Raw genomic sequence first — 21,470 nt, 5'->3', positions numbered from 1 at the left:
GCTGTCCAGAGCCTGGGAAAGCTGGGTGACAGCTGCCGTGGCTGGCGAGGACGATATTACTTTGCACAGACATCTGTTCATCCTCCATGAACATTTAGGTCCCACCACTATTAATATTACATTTGTCTGCTGCAGTCTAATGGGAAATGGAAAATCCGAGGGGAGGGGAGATCAAATAATATCCTCCAATCCCCGCGCCTCCCGTGCGAGTATCGTGCTTATCTGGAGCCCGGACCACAGCTGTTTGTCAGGCAGAGAAAACACACAGCGTTCCTCCCAAGCTCTGACATTTTCCTGCAGCGTCCAGTCCCGGGATGTCGGACAGTGAGGGCATGGCCGTGGGTAAGTCACAAAATTATTTTTACTTCCGCCGGGCCGGCCGCAGTTTCATGTTTCACGGTTATGTTGGGCCTGGAGTCATCAGAGCAAGGGATCGGACGGGCGGGAAAGGGAGTCCAAATGAAATTAATCAAATGATATACAGTGCCCACATATTGGTGCCGTACAGTCAGACCATAATGGTGCCATATGCTATGAGAGGCCTAATGGGTAAAGGCCCTGACATCATTTACAAAAATGGTCATTAAATTCTGCCATGTAGAATCTACATAAGTGTTGTTATATACAGTGGGCACGGAAAGTATTCAGACCTCTTTAAATTTTCTACTCTGTTTCATTGCAGCCATTTGGTAAATTCAAAAAAGTTCATTTTTGTTTCTCATTAATGTACACTCTGCACCCCATCTTGACTGAAAAAAAACAGAAATGTAGAAATTTTTGCAAATTTATAAAAAAAAGAAAAACTGAAATATCGCATGGTCATAAGTATTCAGACCCTTTGCTCAGTATTGAGTAGAAGCACCCTTTTGAGCTAGTACAGCCATGAGACTTCTTGGGAATGATGCAACAAGTTTTTTACACCTGGATTTGGGGATTCTCTGCCATTCTTCCTTGCAGATCCTCTTCTGTTCCGTCAGGTTGGATGGTGAACGTTGGTGGACAGCCATTTTCAGGTCTCTCCAGAGATGCTCAATTGGGTTAAGGTTATGGCTCTGGCTTTGCCAGTCAAGAATGGTCACAGAGTTATTCTGAAGCCACTCCTTTGTTATTTTAGCTGTGTGCTTAGGATCTTTGTCTTGTTGGAAGGTGAACCTTTGGCCAAGTCTGAGGTCCAGAGCACTCTGGAAGAGGTTTTCATTCAGGATATCTGTGTACTTGGCCGCATTCATGTTTCCTTCAATTGCAACCAGTTGTTCTGTCCCTGCAGCTGAAAAACACCCCCATAGCATGATGCTGCCACCACCATGTTTCACCGTTGGGATTGTATTGAGCAGGTGATGAGCAGTGCCTGGTTTTCTCCACACATGCCGCTTAGAATTATCACCAAAAAGTTCTATCTTTGTCTCATCAGAACAAAGAATCTTATTTCTCATAGTCTGGGAGTCCTTCATGTGTTTTTTTGCAAACTCTATGCTGGCTTTCATATATCTTGCACTGAGGAGAGACTTCCATCCAGCCACTCTGCCATAAAAGCCCACCTGGTGGAGGGCTGCAGTGATGACTTTGTGGAACTTTCTCCCATCTCCTTACTGCATCTGTGGAGTTCAGCCACAGTGATCTTTGAGTTCTTCTTTACCTCTCACCAAGGCTCTTCTCCCATGATTGCTCAGTTTGTTTCAATTCTGTCTCTGAGCTCCTTGGCCAGTTCCTTTAACCTCATGATTCTCATTTGGTCTGACATGTACTGTGAGCTGTCAGGTCTTATATAGACAGGTGTGTGCCTTTCCAAATCAAGTCCAATCAGTTTAATTAAGCATAGCTGGACTACAAAGAAGATGTAGAACCATCTCGAGGAGGATCACAAGGAATTGGACAGCATGGGACTTAAATATGAGTGTCTGAGCAAAGGGTCTGAATACTTATGACCATGTGATATTTCGGTTATTCTTTAAGAAAAAAATTGCAAAAATGTTTACATTTCTGTTTCTTTTAAGTCAAGATGGGGTGCAGAGTGTACATTTTTTTGAATTTACCAAATGGCTGCAATGAAACAAAGAGTGAAAAATTTAAAGGGGTCTGAATACTTTCCATACCCACTGTAGAGTCCATATTATGCTACTACCATATAGTGCCTACGTGGTAGTACTGTAATGTGTCCACATATTACTGTTACATAGAATTTACATAATACTAACATACATAGTAATACCATACAGTGTCAACATTATACTGTCACATAGAACCTAAATAATATTACAATAAAGTCACCACATATTACTGTTACATAAAATCTACATATCATTCAGCACCCTCATAATATTTCCATATAAAGCATAACTGCTCTTACACTACTGCAAAAATGAATTTAACAGTGCCGTACAGTGCTCACATAACACGACAATACAGTACCCATATCATTTTTCCATTCTAGTGTAACAAGGTAGTATGGGGGGGGAGGGTAGTTGTGGCCGAGTTTCTTAAAGACACAGTCCACACACAGAGTCCACGGAGCAAACGGTCAGCGAGCACCCCCGGCCCCTTGTACGTAAATAGACGGAACCGACACAGCTTTTCCCACAGTTTACGACCGAGTCTCGCATGTTAATACCCGGCACTCAGGAGTGGAGTCTGCGGCCGCATAGTAATACATGAAGCCGCAGGCTCCGCTCCCGAGTGCCAGCGGCAATGCCAGGTATTAACATGCGAGACTCGGCCGTGTTTCTTGCATGTGTGATGCCGGCCTTTATCTCTCTCTGGGCACGGTAATCCAGGCGAATTAGAGTCTAAGAAGGCAACTGTTGTCCAACAGTAAATAACTTTTCAATGAACAGTGATGAAAATGAAAGGAAAGAGTACAACACTGGAATCTTGCTCTCTCCCTAACACTCTCAACAGCCGCACCCACAGCAGCTGCAGCAGTCGAAGACTCGCAGTAGTCCACTCGCTGGGAGCTGGGCACTTAAAACCCCTTCAGTGAGGGTCCTTCCAGAGTCCTGGGGCCTGTGTTGCGGTCCTTAGTCCTTTTTAGTCTTTCTGAGCTCTTCCGGGTCCTTTTGAGCCTGGGGCAACAGATCTGTCCCCATCTGGGAGTCTGGCAATGCCCCGGCTGTTACTATACATATGCTCAGGGCTAACGTACTGGGGACAGCAGCTTCCTCCGCCTTTCTGCTGCCGCTAACCCAGCCCCCAATATTAACTATTCACTGTCCCTAACTATATACAGCCCTTTAAAGGGGAACATCCACAATACATAGCAAACAGGTGCAACATAAGGCAGTACACACATTGCAAACACATCACAGCATAAAACACATGACATTATACACTGCATAACAAATACAGCATAATGCAATAGGAATACATGGCAAACATAATGTAGAAAGGAAGGCATAGGACCCCTTTGGGGGAGGAGTAAATGAGGGTTTCTGTCACCTCCTTACACAATATCTACATACTAATGTCCCACTCACATAATACCCCACCATGGACAACATCTGTAAGGGGTTTATATGTTCTCCCCATGTTTGTATAGGTTCTCTGGTTTCCTCCCACATTCCAAAGACATCCTGATAGGGAATGTAGACTGTGAACCCCAATGGGGACAGTGATCTTGATGTCTGTACAGTGCTGCTTAATTAATGGTGGTAAAGGATATATGTGAGTAAAATAAAGAAATGATACTGCTACACAATGCCCATATAATATTACCATTCAATACCCACATAATACTGTCTTACATTACACACAGGAACACAAAGGTGAAATTTCACTCCAATCCATTCCCAGTAACGCCAAACAAATCCGCACCTCAAAAACGCATTCAAATCCGCATCAATTCCACATGAAAACCGCAAGCATTTTTTCTTGTGTTTTCTGCTAAGAGATGCAGATTCTGTGCAGAAAAATCTGCAGGCTAATCTGCAACGTGTGCACATACCCTTTACAGTATACACATTACACTTCTACACAATATCCATATAATGCTGCCATACAATACACCCATAAAACTGCATACAATATGCACATAATACTGCCTCACAGTACCCACATAATACTGCCTTACAATACCCACATAACACTGTTACACAGTACCCATATAAAGCTGCCATACAATACCCACATAACACTGTTACACAGTACCCATATAAAGCTGCCATACAATACCCACATAACACTGTTACACAGTACCCATATAAAGCTGCCATACAATACCCACATATCACTGTTACACAGTACCCATATAAAGCTGCCATACAATACCCACATAACACTGTTACACAGTACCCATATAAAGCTGCCATACAATACCCACATATCACTGTTACACAGTACCCATATAAAGCTGCCATACAATACCCACATAACACTGTTACACAGTACCCATATAAAGCTGCCATACAATACCCACATAACACTGTTACACAGTACCCATATAAAGCTGCCATACAATACCCACATAACACTGTTACACAGTACCCATATAAAGCTGCCATACAATACCCACATAACACTGTTACACAGTACCCATATAAAGCTGCCATACAATACCCACATAACACTGTTACACAGTACCCATATAAAGCTGCCATACAATACCCACATATCACTGTTACACAGTACCCATATAAAGCTGCCATACAATACCCACATAACACTGTTACACAGTACCCATATAAAGCTGCCATACAATACCCACATAACACTGTTACACAGTACCCATATAAAGCTGCCATACAATACCCACATAACACTGTTACACAGTACCCATATAAAGCTGCCATACAATACCCACATAACACTGTTACACAGTACCCATATAAAGCTGCCATACAATACCCACATATCACTGTTACACAGTACCCATATAAAGCTGCCATACAATACCCACATAACACTGTTACACAGTACCCATATAAAGCTGCCATACAATACCCACATAACACTGTTACACAGTACCCATATAAAGCTGCCATACAATACCCACATAACACTGTTACACAGTACCCATATAAAGCTGCCATACAATACCCACATAACACTGTTACACAGTACCCATATAAAAATGCCGTACAATACCGTGCTATTTAGTGCCGGCATATTGCTGCTATAGAGTGAGCAGATCACATATTGTGGGGGCAGGGTAATGTTGCCATTATTCTTTCCAGAGATGGCATTTACTCCAATGTATTGGCCTCTGCTATCAGCCATGACAGGCGGGGGGATGACCACATTTTTCCTGGCTGTCATTCATTTTCAGGAAGTCTGCTGTGCGGAAACATTTCTTTCCACCATGACACCTGTATAGCTGACATTATACTTGCAAATTCGGCCGGTGTTTTGCAAACCGAGATGATTCACCCGCGAGCTCCCTGCCCCTCGGGGTAAAACTTGGCACTTCTGAAGAAAAGTCGCCCCCTCTTCCCCCCCAACTCTGTCCTAAATCGGCCTCTGACAGGGTGTGACAGCGCCCCCCCACATGAGGTGTAGACTAATGGTATATACCCCATGCCATTATACAGTCGCACTTGCCCAGGTTTGAGCAAAACTTTGTGACTTTTTCCAAATGTAGGTATGGTGCTCCATGTAAACAAGGTTCAGCCACATTTATGAATTGTGACTTTTATTTAAAAAGTTGGCAAAATGAATTGACTCCAGTAATGGGAGCCCTCTGTTGCTTCCTATGGTGGGCAGTGTAGTGTGCAAGTATCTTCTATGGTCACATGAATGAAGGCCAGAGCAAAAAAGCCAGGAGTATGGACCCTATTGATTCATTTACGGGGCCACTTTTTCTCTACCTTCCCAGACATTATTATTATTATTATTATTATTATTATTATTATTATGCATTTATATAGCGCCATTTATTCCATGGCGCTTTACATGTGAAAGGGGAAATATAGACAGGTACAATAAACATGTGTAAGACAAGGGGCACACAAGTACATAAGGAGAGGGGACCCTGCCTGCGAGGGCTCACAGTCTACAGACATAAGTGCTTTATGCCAGAAACAGCGCCACCCCTGCCCACAGGTTGTTTCTGGCATTGCAGCTCCATTAAAGTGACTGGTTCTAAGCTGCTATACCACAGCCTGTGGACAGTAGAGTTAAACAGAGCACCACGTGTAATCCGTGATTTCCTAAGATTTCCCCATTAAGGACCATTATGGGAAGGAGCTAAGGAGAAACCTCCATTAATAATTCAGCGTCCAGGCTTCTGCGGTCCTGTCTCCCCGCATAGCACAGATTTGTTGTGCACATATTACATTTCATTCCCATAAATGATGGATGTTGGGGGCTGTGAGCACTGGTCGGGGTGTAATGGGGGTGAATGAGTCTTTGTGTTAGTGCCCGAGGTGACATGGAGGAGGGATAGTATGTAACGCAGGAGCCGCTCTACAAGGGGTCGTTCTATATAGCACCTTTCTGTAATCCCCCACCCTCCCCGTATTGTAACACACAGTATAATGATCACAGGGCGGCCCCATTGCTGGCAAGACCATGCACATTATAATGGCGGCACGTGCAGGGCACAACTACCAAAGGTGCTGCAATATATGCAACCATGGAAGAAGGGCAATCAGCCAGAGGAAACATGCAGGAAGAAAGATAGATAATAATAAATAGATGATAGATAATAGATTAGATAGATAATAGCTAGATGATAGATAGATAATACATAATAGGTAGATGATAGATAAAAAAAATAGATAATAGCTAGATGGTAGATAATAGATAATAGCTAGATAGATTGATAGATGATAGATAGATAAATAGATAGATAATAGATGATAGATTTGTAGATTGTGAGCCTTCGCAGGCAGGGTCCTCTTTTCTTCTCTACTAGTCGTGACTTGTATTGTTAAGATTAGTGTACTTGTTTTTTTATTAGGTACACCCCTCCTCACATGTAAAGCGCCATGGAATAAATGGCGCTATAATAATAAATAATAATAATATACATTTGCTTCCAACAAAATTAGAATATTATCAAAAAGTGAATTTATTTCAGTTCTTCAATACAAAAAGTGAAACTCATATACTATATGCTCATTACAAACAGAGTGATCTATTTCACGTATTTATTTCTGTCAATGTTGATGATCATGGCTTACATCCAACCGTTTGAGGCAATCACTGCAATCAAACGATTCTTGTAACTGTCAATGAGACTTCTGCACCTCTCCACAGGTATTTTGGTCCACTCCTCAAGAGCAAACTGCTCCAGTTGTCTCGTGTTTGAAGGTTGTCTTTTCCAGACAGCATGTTTCAGCTCTCTCCAAAGATGCTCAATAAGATTTAGGTCAGGGCTCATAGAAGGCCTCTTCAGAACAGTCCAATGTTTTCCTCTTAGCCATTCTTGGGTGTTTTTAGCTGTCTGTTTTGGGTCATTATCCTGTTGCAAGACCCATGGTCTGTGACTGAGACCAAGCTTTCTGACACTGGGCAGCACATTTCTGTCTAAAATCCCTTGATAGTCTTGAGATTTCATTGTACCCTGCACAGATTCTATACACCCTGTGCCAGATGCAGCAAAGCAGCTCCAGAACATAACAGAGCCTCCTCCATGTTTCACAGTAGGGACAGTGTCCTTTTCTTCATATGCTTAATTTTTCTGTCTGTGAACATAGCGCTAATGTGCCTTGCCAAAAAGGTCCATTTTTCTCTCATCTGTCCATAGAATAATCTCCCAGAAGCTTTGTGGCTTGTCAGCATGTAGTTTGGCAAATTCCAGTCTGGCTTTTTTATGATTTTTTTCTTCAACAATGGTGTCTTCCTAGGTCGTCTCCCAAGAAGTCCACTTTGGCTCATACAACGACAGATGGTGTCATCTGACACTGATGTTCCTTGAGCTTGAAGTTCACCTTTAATCTGTTTAGATGTTTTTCTGAGCTCTTTTGCTACCATTCGTATTATCCGCCTCTTTGATCTGTCATCAATTTTCCTCCTGCGGCCACAACCACGGAGGTTGACTACAGTCCCATGGAGCTTAAATTTCTGAATAATATGTGCAACTGTAGTCACAGGAACATCAAGATGCTTGGAGATGGTCTTATAACTTTTACCTTTAACAGGTTTGCCTATAATTTTCTTTCTAATCTCCTGAGACAACTCTTTCCTTCGCTTCCTCTGGTCCATGTTGAGTGTGATACACACCATGTCACCAAACAGCACAGTGCGTATCTGTAGTCCTCTATACAGGCCCACGCTCACAGATTCCAAGATTGTAGACACCTGTGATGCTAATTAGTGGACACACCACGATTTAACATGTCCCTTTGGTCACATTATTTTCAGGGGTACCATTATTTCTGTCCAGGCCTATTTCATGAGTTTTATTTTTTTTTTTTTTAAATTCTGAGGAAACATGGTTGAAAAGCAATGTCTGACTTTCATTTGTTCATTTTCATAGATTTTTCATTTCTTATTAATTTTGTCAGATTCAATTTATTTCTGTGATTATTGTGGGTTTTTCTGTCATTAAAGGAAGGGTACCAACAATTTTGACCACGTGTGTATGAATTTCACTTTTTGTATTGAACAACTGAAATAAAATAACTTTTTGATGATATTCTAAATTAGTGAGAAGCACTTGTAAATAATAGATATATAATAGATGATAAACAGATAATAAATAGAAAGATAATAGATACTAGATAGATAATAGATAAATATACAGAAAAACCTGACCAGCACCTCCTAAGGCCTGTTTCACACATCCGTTTTTTGCATCCGTTTTTGTGTGAAAAAAACGGATCCGTTTCTGTTTTACCGCAAACGGAGGCAAACGGATCCGTTTTTTTTTTACGGATCCACGGTAACCGCTAATGGAAGTCTATGGAACCAAAAAACTGATCCTCCAAAAAAAGGCAGATCCGTTTTTTAACGGAAAACGACGGATTTGGACGGATTTTAAAAGTGTCATCCAGGTCTAAAGGGTTGATTTCTATGTAATGCAGCCATCGCAGCTTGCACACTTAGGAGGTGCTGGTCAGGTTTTTTTCTCTATAGTTTACTATTGGGGGAGTGACTGCCTCCATCCTGACCCTGCACTCCTCCCATTGACCAGCAGGTGATGTTCATCAGTTCTACTTGCCAATTTGAATTGTAGGCTCATGGCCCGGGAGAGACATGTTTATCCATTTAACTGTTGGCCTATAGCTCAAAAGAGGTATGTACAATAGAATAGGACCCCCAGGGGGAGGTCACCTTGCCGTGGTTGATGGGCATATATGAATTGGCCAATTTATGTGCCAAGAACCTTCATTTTTGTAAGTAAATCTTTTTGAGTAGTAACATAGTCTAGATTTAATGTGTTCAATGTTTTCACATAGCTTGGCTTATGTAGAGTGCTGTTTTGTTTTTCTTTTTCTAGATATAAATAGATAGATAACTAGATAATAGATATAGTTGAAACCAGAAGTTTACATACACTGTATAAAAAGAAACATCTTCATGTTTTTCTCAATACAGTATTTGACATGAAATCAGAATAAACCTTTCCCGTTTTAGGTCAATTAGGATTACCATAATTATTAATATCTTCCAAATGCCAGAATAATGAAAGAGAGTATGTTTTAAGGTATTTTTATTACTTACTGCAAAGTCAAAAGGTTCCTTCCATTTCATTAATATTTGGTACCATTGCCCTTAACCTGAATGACTTGGGTCACACGTTTGGGATCTTCTTCCCCAAGCTTCTCACAATAGTTGGTTGGAATTTGGGCCCATTCCTTCTGACAAAACTGGTGTAACTGATCTAGGTTTATAGGTCGCGTTGCTCGCGCCTGCCTTTTCAGCTTTGCACATATATTTTCAATAGGATTGAGATCAGGGCTTTGTGATGGCTGCTCCAAAACATTGACTTTGTTATCCTTAAGCCACTTTGTTACCATTTTGACAATATGCTTCTAGTCATTGTCCATTTGGAAGACCCATTTCCGCCCAAGCTTTAACTTCCAAGCTGATGTCGTGAGATGTTTCTTCAGTATTGTCACATAATCTTTTCTCATGATGTCATCTATTTTGTGAAGTGCAACAGTCCCTCCTGCAGCAAAACAACTCCACAACGTGATGCTGCCTACACCGTGTTTCACAGTGGGGATGGTGTTATTAGGCTTCCAAGTTTCTCACTTTTTCTTCCAAACGTAATGATAGTCATTATGCACAAAAAGTTAAATTTTAGTTTCATCAGACCACAGGACATGTCTCCAAAAATTAAGGTCTCTGTTCCTGTGTGCATTTGCAAACATTAATCTGGCTTTTTATGTGTATTTTGGAGTAATGGCTTATTCCAGGCAGAGTGGCCTTTCAGCCCATGTTGATCCAGTACTTCACTGTGGATATTGACACAATGTTACCAGCTTCTGCCATCATCTTCCCAAGGTCTTTTGCTTTTGTCCTTGGGTTGATATGCACATGTCAGACCAAAGCATGGTCATCACTGGGACACAGAACCAATCTCCTTCCTGAGTGGTATGATCGCTGGACATTTCTATCTTGTTTGTACTTGCATATAATTGTTTGTATAGATGAAGGAGGCACCTTCAGGTATCTTAAAATTGTACCCAAGGATAAGCCAGACTTCTCAAGTCCACAATTCTCCTCCTGACATCTTGGCTGATTTCTTTCGACTTTCCCATGATGCTACACAAACAAGCAGTGTGTTTCAGGTGTGCATTAAAATACATCCACAGATGCGTCTCTAATTAACTCAGATGTTACCAAAAGGCCTATTAGAAGCTTCCAAACACACTACTTCATCATATAGGCAATCCAGAATTGTTTAAAGGCCTAGTAATCTTAGTGAATGTGAAGGTTTGACTTTGCAGTAAGTAATAAAAATGCCTTAAAACATTCTCTCATTATTCCGGCATTTGGCAAATATTAACAATTATGGTAATCCTAATTGACCTAAAATAGGAAAGGTTTATTCTGATTTCATGTCATATATTGAGAAAAACTTGCAGATGTGTCTTTATATACAGTCATGGCCAAAAGTATTGACACCCCTTCAATTCTGTCAGATAATACTCAGTTTCTTCCTGAAAATGATTGCAAACACAAATTCTTTGGTATTATTATCTTCATTTAATTTGTCTTAAATGAAAAAACACAAAAAGAATTGTCCTAAAGCCAAATTGGATATAATTCCACACCAAACATAACAAAGAGGGTGGACAAAAGTATTGGCACTGTTTGAAAAATCATGTGATGCTTCTCTAATTTATGTAATTAACAGCACCTGTAACTTACCTGTGGCACCTAACAGGTGTTGGCAATAACTAAATCACACTTGCAGCCAGTTAACATGGATTAAAGTTGACTCAACCTCTGTCCTGTGTCCTTGTGTGTACCACATTGAGCATGGAGAAAAGAAAGAAGACCAAAGACTGTCTGAGGACTTGATAAACCAAATTGTGAGGAAGCATGAGCAATTTCAAGGCTACAAGTCCATCTCCAAAGACCTGAATGTTCCTGTGTCTACCGTGCACAGTGTCATCAAGAAGTTTAAAGCCCATGGCACTGTAGCTAACCTCCCTAGATGTGGCTGGAAAAGAAAAATTGACAAGAGATTTCAACGCAAGATTGTGCGGATGTTGGATAAAGAACCTCCACTAACATCCAAACAAGTTCAAGCTGCCCTGCAGTCCGAGGGTACAACGGTGTCAACCCGTACAATCCGTCGGCATCTGAATGAAAAGGGACTGTATGGTAGGAGACCCAGGAAGACTCCAATTCTTACTCCGAGACATAAAAAAGCCAGGCTGGAGTTTGCCAAAACTTACCTGAAAAAGCCTAAAACATTTTGGAAGAATGTTCTCTGGTCAGATGAGACAAAAGTAGAGCTTTTAGGGCAAAAGCATCAACATAGAGTTTACAGGAGAAAAAAGAGGCATTCAAAGAAAAGTACACGGTCCCTACAGTCAAACATGGCGGAGGTTCCCTGATGTTTTGGGGTTGCTTTGCTGCCTCTGGCACTGGACTGCTTGACCGTGTGCATGGCATTATGAAGTCTGAAGACTACCAACAAATTTTGCAGCATAATGTAGGGCCCAGTGGGAGAAAGCTGGGTCTCCCTCAGAGGTCATGGGTCTTCCAGCAGGACAATGACCCAAAACACACTTCAAAAAGCACTAGAAAATGGTTTGAGAGAAAGCACTGGAGACATCTAAGGTGGCCAGCAATGAGTCCAGACCTGAATCCCATAGAACACCTGTGGAGAGATCTAAAAATGGCAGTTTGGAGAAGGCACCCTTCAAATATCAGGGACCTGGAGTAGTTTGCCAAAGAAGAATGGTCTAAAATTCCAGCAGAGCATTGTAAGAAACTCATTGATGGTTACCGGAAGCGGTTGGTCGCAGTTATTTTGGCTAAAGGTTGTGCAACCAAGTATTAGGCTGAGGGTGCCAATACTTTTGTCTTGCCCATTTTTGGCGTTTTGTGTGAAATGATCAATGTTTTGCTTTTTGCTTCATTCTCTTTTGTGTTTTTTTCATTTAAGACAAATTAAATGAAGATAATAATACCAAAGAATTTGTGTTTGCAATCATTTTCAGGAAGAAACTGAATATTATCTGACAGAATTGCAGGGGTGTCAATACTTTTGGCCATGACTGTAGTGTATAGAAATGTCTGGTTTCAACTCTAGATAGACAGAGAATAGTTTATATGGAGAAACATAGTCATTAATGTGGAGTTGCCCCTCTGCAGATATAATGGATCCCCCTCTTCCGAGAAGGATTTCTGTAAGATTTAGAGGGGTTTGTGGATTTTTTGCATGTTTATCTAGAAGGGTATTTGTGGGGTCAGACCCTTATGTTGGGGGGGTCCAGGCTCACAACCTCTTTAATTTTGAGGTCCAGGCTCTTTGCGGCTGTTCATGTTCTCCCCCCTCCATGTCTGTATGGAGCTTGTGCACTGGGCACAGTCATGGAGACCAGAAAAGGGTGAACCCCAAACTGTTCCCACAAAGCTGAATCTATAATTGTCCATAATGTCTTGTGCTGTTAGATTTAAGCTTTCCCTTCACTGGAATTATGAGGCCGCCCTATGATAGCAGCCCATAGCATTATCCTGCTCCACCACCTCTACAGGGGGCACAATGCAGTCAGGGAGTAACGTCCTCCGGGAATCATCAAACCCAGACTCCTCCATCAGACGCAGATAGAGAAGTGTGATCTGTCACTGCACAGAACACGTCTCCTCCAGAGTCCAGTTGTGGTGGCATTACACCACTCTATCCGACGCACAGCATTGTGCTTAGTGGTGTACGGCTGCATGCAGCTGCTCGGCCATGAAGCTCCAGGCGGGGGCGCAGTTTTTGTGCTGATGTTAAACCAGAGAAGGTCTGGACTCTGCAGTTATGCAGTGCAGTGGTGAATTTTCTGCCCTCTGCTCTGCAGCACTCAGCTCCCCATTGTGTAACGTTATGGGGTCTCTACTTTGATGGTTCGGTTCCTTCTACTTCTCAATAATATCAATCACAGGTGATGGGGGAAGATTCAGGAGGAAGAAATGTTGGCTTTGAGTGATGATTAAAACAGATGCCCCCATACTTTGCTCCATATAGTGTAGATATATAGATGTGATTCCCCGGTCATGTTTCCTGCTGCTTTAGTATCCAGTGTTGATGTGCTTTACACCGCTCCAGTTCCCTCCTGGCATTGTGCATGGAGCCAAATATGAAACAGCTCTTCAGCACCAGCCATACAACTACCAGTGTTTGTCTATGAAGATGACATGGCTGTGTGCTGGATTTTATACTGCTGTTTGCATTTTATATGCAATATCTGCCCCAGGTTGTGGAGCACCAGCGTGGGCACCCAGGACTTACAAGGCATATAATATGCATAAGCACCTAAACGTTTGAAAAAAAAAACGTTTTTTTTTTGCTGACATATTTGCCACATCAGCCTCACTTATCATGAGGTAGAAATCATGATTAATAGTGACGTTTGTGAGACAGGAGACCACAACTGCCCATATTAAATAATCCAAACTGATGAGATTTGTGGATTTTCAGACAAATGCCTTTTTAATGGTGACTAAAACCCCCTTAAGAATTAACACTTCCGGATTAATTCCTTCATTAGCCGATGTCTGGATGGTGTCACCCGACCACCACCACCACGGTTCCCCATCTGTTAGAGGAAAACCAACTCAGTCATCATGTTTTATTCGGGAATGGGACAAGACAAGTTGTAAGATCATGACAGACGCGACTATAAGGGGTAATTAGCCAAATGAAAACGAAGCGCCTCTGATTGGACACCTCATTATCAGGTTAGGCACACAATGGGACCCATCACAGTTCCTTCCTCTGCCCTAACAGCTCCATGGTGTCCTCAAGTCACTTGAAAATCTTGGGATTAACATCACCTCGTGTACAAAAAGTCACTAGAGGGTCCCACTCAGATCTTGTATTGATGTTCTGGATAATTAATTTGGGACTGAGTTTGAGGACAACAGTGAAGGCGGAAGGATTGCGCTCTTATCCATTACTCAGAGGCCAGGATACACAGGGAGGTCCATCTGTCTCCTAGCATAATAACGAGCATCAGCAAAAACCTGTCATAAGACTATGGATTAAGGACAGGGTCAATTACCTGTGTTAAACGCTTGATGAACTACAACTCACAGCATGTTTAAACGGTTTATTGAGTTTATAAAACCCATTTCCATGCACCCTTTAGGAATTCTGCATTAGTAGTGGAGATAATTTTTCCAGAGAGTCTCTTGCTTTGGAGAACCTGTCCTCTACGACATTACACAGACATCTCATTGATATGTATGGACCCTGTGTAATGCTTCTTTTTCCCTGTGGTGGAGCTGCATGGAAATTAACACTTATTCCCAGATTTCCCTACAGATTGCATCTGATTTCTGGGGGTCCCAGCAGGAGGATATAAGGAATTAGTTTATTGTCAAGGGCCCCTTGTAACATAGTTCAGAGCAGAGAATCTCAGTCTTTTCGTCTGACCACTTTGTACCTGGTCATTTCCAAAATCCATGTTTGCTGTCAATGAATGAGAACACTCTGGTTTGCATCCAGAGGCTTCAAACCTGTAACACGTTGTAAAACAGCTGAGGTTGTGTTACAATTTATCAGTCTAGATAACCCTCTATGATCCAGTGACATAGTAACATAGTTAGAAATGTCCATCCAGTTCAGCCTATATTCCATCAGAATAAATCCCCAGATCTATGTCCTTCTAAAGAACCTAATAACTGTAAGACACAATATTGTTACGCTCCAGGAAGACATCCAGGCCTCTCTTGAAGCCCTCGACTGAGTACGCGATCATCACCTCCTCAAGCAAGGAATTCCAGATTCTCACTGCCCTAACAGTAAAGAATCCTCTTCTATGTTGGTGGAAAAACCTTCTCTCCTCCAGACTTAGAGAATGCCCCCTTGTGACCGTCACCATCCTTGGTATAAACAGATCCTCGCAGAGATATTTGTATTGTCTTCTTTTATACTTATACATAGTTATTAGATCGCCCCTCAGTCGTCTTTTTTCTAAACTAAATAATCCTAATTTTGCTATTCTCTCTGGGTATTGTCGTTCCCCTATCCCCTTTATTAATTTTGTTGCCCTCCTTTGTACTCGCTCTAGTTCCATTATATCCTTCCTGAGCACCAGTGCCCAAAACTGTGCACAGTACTTCATGTGCGGGATTTCTACAGAGGCAGTATAATGTTCTCATCATGTGTATTCAGACCTCTTTTAATGCACCCCATGATCCTGTTTGCCTTGGCAGCCACTGTCTGGCACTTGCTGCTCCAGGTAAGTTTATCATTAACTAGGATCCCCAAGTCCTTCTCAATATCCCCAAGTCCTTCTCTATTACAAGTCCAGCACTACTTGGGCAGGTTTAGATCAGAAGGGATTGTCAGTTTCTCAATATAAACTTATTCACTGACAAAAAACAGAGTTCTTTACACAGACATATGTAATAAAAATGCAGAATATTGAATAATGCAATGAATAAAGGTACTGAATCATGGAGACAACCTACTATGGTAGGTGGATGTCATATGGGAGGGTTGTCTACTGCAAATGTTAGGCTACTTTCAGATTTGCGTTCGGCTGCGCCCCCGGCTGCGCATCCTCCGGTCAGCTCCTCCTCTGATCGCATGACACTGCATGCGATCAGCGTACCCTATAGTTAGCTTTGGGTATGCTGGCCGTGCGCTGGGCTGATTTTGCCAGCACTTACGCCCTTTTGGCGCTGCACCGAGTGCACAAAAATGCACTGTGCCTCCGAACGCAAATCTGAAAGTAGACTAAGATTGTGTCTTTAGTGGCTGCAAACAGAAAGGAAATGTTTCTGTCCAGACAACCCCTTTAAGTTGCATTTATAAAGGAAAGGACAACCCCTTTAAGAGGGACTTATCGCCACTTTGACTGCTAGGAAATTAAGGTACAGCTGTGTATGTATCATGCAAAATGTTTCCGACAGATGCTGTAGGGCCCAGTGTCCCTGTGATAAAACTAGGAGGATGAGGAAAGAAAGTGTTGTCATAAGAACACATGAAATTGTAACTTTTAATGAAGGTATTGCTATTTAGCATTTGAGATTTTCTAGTTGTTCCCCTTTATGGACTTGGCAGTGATTGGTGATAAGATTACATACAGTATTTACAACCTGATCCGAGATATTTGTCATGCAAATGAGATCGGTGACACCATGTAAATGCCCCTTCCCAACGACCTGTAATCCTAAGCTGCTTGAGTGACATCACCATAATACGGCGGCTTAAAGGAGAATTACTCTGAGGAACAAGTGTGTGACAAGTGACTACCCCAGCTCTATCCTCCCTGGGAATAGAGGTCCATGAATTCCGTAAGCAGCCAGCCCTCCGTACTTGACCCTGCCCGGATCATCATGAAGTCCATTCCGGAGGAGACCTTCCAAGCCAACCAAGGAGGAGCCCATGAGCCCCGAGCAGGTTACCAGCCATTATCACAATGCGTCTCCTTGGTCGTATGTCATTGTATAGAAATATATTGAGGAGTAAAAAGAGATGGATGTTTCTGGTTGACAGCACTGCTGGAAAAGTAGTCATTTCATTCCACGTTGTGGCAGTATTTAATAGTAGCTTCATTAAGCATTTGAAGGTTGTACCAAACTTTTTTTTTTTTTTTTTTAGTAGATCACTAGTATATTGTACAGAAAGGTGTTGCGGAGTAAATGGATATGGATGTCTGTAGCGGAATGCGCACCTGTTGCTGGAAAATTAGTCGTTCCAAATTGTAGTAGTATTTAATAATAGATTTATTACGTGTTTCAAATTCATTATTTAACTTAAAAAAAAATAAATGAATAGAAACTAATATTGTACAGAAATAGGCCTGTATAAGGGAATCCTGCCTAAAAGATATCGCCAGTACATCAGGGTCCAAGACTCCCACATTTCTGACTGCTCTCATTGACTTGAAATGCTTTTCTTTTATGAGTTCAGAACTTGCGACAATCTATCTGAGTAATAAAGGACACATCCCGGAGTCCAGGACGGGAGCAATCTATGCTTACCCGTTTACCCAACTTACATATACCGCAGCACCCTGGAGACATCACTGTCCCCATTGGGGCTCACAAGTTACATTTTCCACCAGTCTGTCTTTGGGGTAGAAAATTCATAATTAGTTAGGCTGGAGTCACACTAGCGATAAAATCGGACGAATGCAATGCGATAAAAAATTGCATTCGTCCCAATGTTATTCTATGGTGCTGCTCCCATCATGCATTTTTTTATCGGAGCCGTTCCTCGGACCGAGACAATCGTAGCATGCTGCGATTGTCACCGATTTTCGGATCGGATTCGACAATGCAAGTCTATGGATGCAATTAAAAATCGCATTGAAAACGCACCACACATGTGACTTGCGATTAAATCGCAAGACTTCTCCAGGTCAACAGGAAAGAGCATCAGGCATTGGCTTTGGATGTCAATTTGATGCTTAGATGCGAATAAAATCGGTTCATCGCCGGAAAATGGGATGACAGACGGATCCCTGGACAAGAAATCTTTGTGCGACTTCGTACCGTTAAAATCGGACCGATTTTTTTTTTTTTTACGTTGTGTGTGACTGCAGCCTTATACTGATAAACGGAGGTCCAGAGAGATTTTTTTTTCGGCTTTAACTATGAACAAAAATGTTTCTAGTCACTGACAGCAAGAAGAGAGCTTACAAAACAGTGACGAGTTAGAACACTATATACCAGAAAAAGAAACAGTAGAACGTTTTATTATGCAATGATTCAGCTTTATGTGAATAAAGATGGATAGTTCAACAGATGGCAAAATAAAGAGCTGCACAGTACCACTGCCTTACTGCTGCATGAATGATTGCACAGTGCCACTGACTCGCCCCCAGAGGCCGTGGGGTACTCGGTGCCGGGCCCGTTGATTTCAGTGGGAGATGTCACAGTGGCAGTGACCCGGTCGTGGCCTCAGGCAGTCAATGTAAAAGGGGTAGAGTGATGGGGATAAAGTTATTGAGATGATTCGTGATGCCACCTGTGGTTTCTGGTCAGTTTGACCAGCACTGCCGGGTTGCTTCTCTGGGACAGATGGTGTGGTGCAGCAATGATGTTGAAGCTCCCCACAAGTGGAGCTGTAGTCCCAGGGCAGTAGTAATAGGTGTTGAGAGAAAGGGTGCAGTGTTAGGCACAGGGATGTAGCAGTGCTGAGTGGGTTGGCGCAGGAAGAAGGCAATGAGACAGCTGAGTGCAGTTCCAGTTCTTTTACTCACGTTCCTGGCACAGACAGGTGCCCGCTTCAATGCCGCCGTCACCAGACCAGGGGCTCAGCCAACTCCCAGGCACATGGAATTAACCTTTCCAGCACTCCCTTTCATGTGCCTGTTCTGAACGTCTCCTTTCTAGTGCTTATGTGAGGTACTTGCAGTACTGAGTTACACTGAAGTTCCTCCTACTTGGTGTTACTCAAACTCCACTCGTATGACAGGTGACTGTAGCCTGCTTCGGGGACTCCATCACTCATGTCCTGGCTCACTTAGGTTGCCACTGTTTTTGAGTCTTTGGTGGGAATAGAGTGGTCACAACTCCTACTCCTCCGGTTTCTGCTGCAGGAACATTAGTTTCACAAACAGCCCCAGATACCGGCGCCCGGCCTTGGCGCATTGAACTTAGGGAAGGGCTCTGCACTGGCCCTAATCCCCAGTCTCTCTCCTCACCTTCCGTGCTTATCTCTCTTCCTTCCGAACTGAATTCTTTCTTCCCCTCTTTCTCTCTCCCACTTCTCTCCTTCTGCTTCTCTTTCTTTCCTTTCTGAATCTGATCCTACTTCCTGTCAGCTTTCTCCTCTTAGTGTCTCTAAACTCCACCCACCACCCAGCACTCTTCGTGTTCCAAGCAGGGAGCCACAAAGGGTGTTTTGCTATTCTAAAGTGTCTGTGTTGGATGTGAGTGGTGGAGTCTGGTCAGGTATTACCATCTTACCTGGTGAGTGGGATACTACACCTCAGAAGGAGGTGCAGTACCTCTGTGGCAACTGAACCCTCAGGGGTGCCACATTCCCCCTCCGTTAACAGCAGCACATCCACGGGTTGTAAACAAATGAGAATTAAGATGACACTGGAACATACAATTTTTTTTTTTTTTAAATTAACAATGTAAAAACAGCATCTCTTAAGGAGAGGACTAGAGCTTGAACGTTGCATAACAAGTTTACAGAATACCTATAATTTAACATTTCACCTATTTTGAAGTGCTATTGGCAGTAACCGTTACTAAGAAGTTCACTGCCAGATCAGGTATTACCATCCCTGCTTCAACATATTTTTCACATTCTGCTGTTACTCCCACTCTTCCAGACCTATAGGTGACAACCGCTGACTCCTGGTTCGTCACCCGGTTCAAATCTCCATTCACAACCTCACATTTTTATTAAAACATTGCTACCAACTAGATTCTATAGAAAATCTGTTTTAATGCTAGAACTACATTCTACTGCTATCAACACATTTTTTTTTATTAAAGACTACTACTGCAACCTATTCTTGTGGAGAAGAAATGCTTTCACTATAAAATACTAAACATTAATTATTAAGACATTAATTGTAATCATTCTGGGGTGATATAGACACTGGTCCAGCCAGGGTGTCTTGCAGTGTCTCTGTGCTGAAAGAGGACTTCGAGTCTGAGGTAGTCCTTGTTTGAAGACTGTTCATGTAAAACCAAGAAGGGGCACCTTAAGAGGCGCAACTATGTACAATGACAGTTTTTGGAACACTCCAAGTTCATGATCGCTCAGTTCAATAAAATTGGTGCCAACTGGGCGAACTGGGGAAACAGAGAAAATGAGGGCACAACGATGTCCATACCCTCCTGGGTAACAGTTCAGTCAGTTAGTGTACTCTTAAGTAGCATTGCCTTAAGCATCAAGTTTTTGTCGCTTGCATGGTGAAATGCAGGGATGACGAATCTCTGGTAGGGGTAATCCGTGATGCAAGGTAATACCCACCAGCAGTTCAGGTTCCACTTCCAAGGGTTGGGTAGCTGGTTCTTGCACTTTAGGGTTGTATTGAACTGTAGTTGTAGATAAGGCAGTAGGTATCGACATTACAGCTGGCGGTACCGAAAGGGTTAACGAACAGGCAGTTGATACTGCGGCCGCACCTGCCAGTGGTGTCATCTTGTTATCAGCTTTCTCCTCCGTGGAGATCAGGGGTTGCCTGAGGGGACGCGGCTTCACCAAATGCTCTCCTTTCCGCAGGGACATTTTCCACTTCTCCATTGCGGTCAGCTTAGTGTCTTGGAATTGAGAACACAACTCCTCCATTTGCTCCATGAGGAGTACTGGCCTGTTGCACATGGTGGATGGGAACTCAGGGGTCTCCCAGGCTGCAGGGGCGGAGGTCATACCTGATGCTTCCCGGTGATGTTTTGGCTCCGGTGCTGGCACTGGACGGCAGCCGGTGGCAGCGGTGGTTGCTGGAACTGTTTGGTCAGCGGGCGGCGACTGGAGTGGAGCTGGTGCCAGTTCAGGGTCTGCGAAGGCCTTCGGTGGGACCTGCACGGTCGCACCAGGTCCAGACAAGAACACGGTCCCTGCTTCACAATCAGCTCCCGAGCCCTCAGGCATCTCCTCCTGGCAGGCAGTGTCCGGCGGCGGTATCATGGTGACGGGCACTGCCGATGGCATTGCAGCGGCCGCACGTTTCACAGGTGCTGCCTGGGATGGAACTGGTGCAGTGGCGGCGGGTACCGGTGGTGGAGGTACCATTTCTGCAGGCCCCTCCTGGGTGCGCTGCTGGTCCAAGGTCTGCAGGGCCTCTTGCCTCAGCCACAGATTCAGCATCGCGATCTCCTCTTCCAATTGCCGGCGGTCCATGGCAGAAACAGGGCTGGAGCCTTTGACTACTGCGCTGGAGAAGGCAAGCTCCTCTTCCTCGCGCTGTTCAGGTCTCCGTCCTCCTACCAACAAGGCGTCCTGGCGT

The 21,470-nt window shown here is 43.1% G+C and overlaps 1 protein-coding gene across 1 annotated transcript in view; it reads left to right on the top strand.

Annotated features, from left to right (window-relative positions):
* The first annotated feature begins 299 nt into the window (after positions 1-299).
* Positions 300-21,470, top strand: part of EML1 (EMAP like 1) — a 163,192-nt gene continuing 142,021 nt past the window's right edge. Inside the window, exon 1 of the mRNA XM_073577972.1 lies at positions 300-342. Within this exon, the coding sequence (XP_073434073.1) occupies positions 315-342 (28 nt within the window). The 5' untranslated portion in view covers positions 300-314. The remainder of the gene's footprint in view (positions 343-21,470) is intronic.

This window comes from Dendrobates tinctorius, unplaced genomic scaffold (assembly GCF_039654945.1).
Source record: "Dendrobates tinctorius isolate UK_male_01 unplaced genomic scaffold, ASM3965494v1 ptg000058l, whole genome shotgun sequence".
In the NCBI taxonomy this organism is placed as follows: Eukaryota; Metazoa; Chordata; class Amphibia; order Anura; family Dendrobatidae; genus Dendrobates; species Dendrobates tinctorius.
The sequence above is the reverse complement of the archived record's forward strand: the minus strand, read 5'-3'. Positions and strand labels throughout refer to the sequence as shown.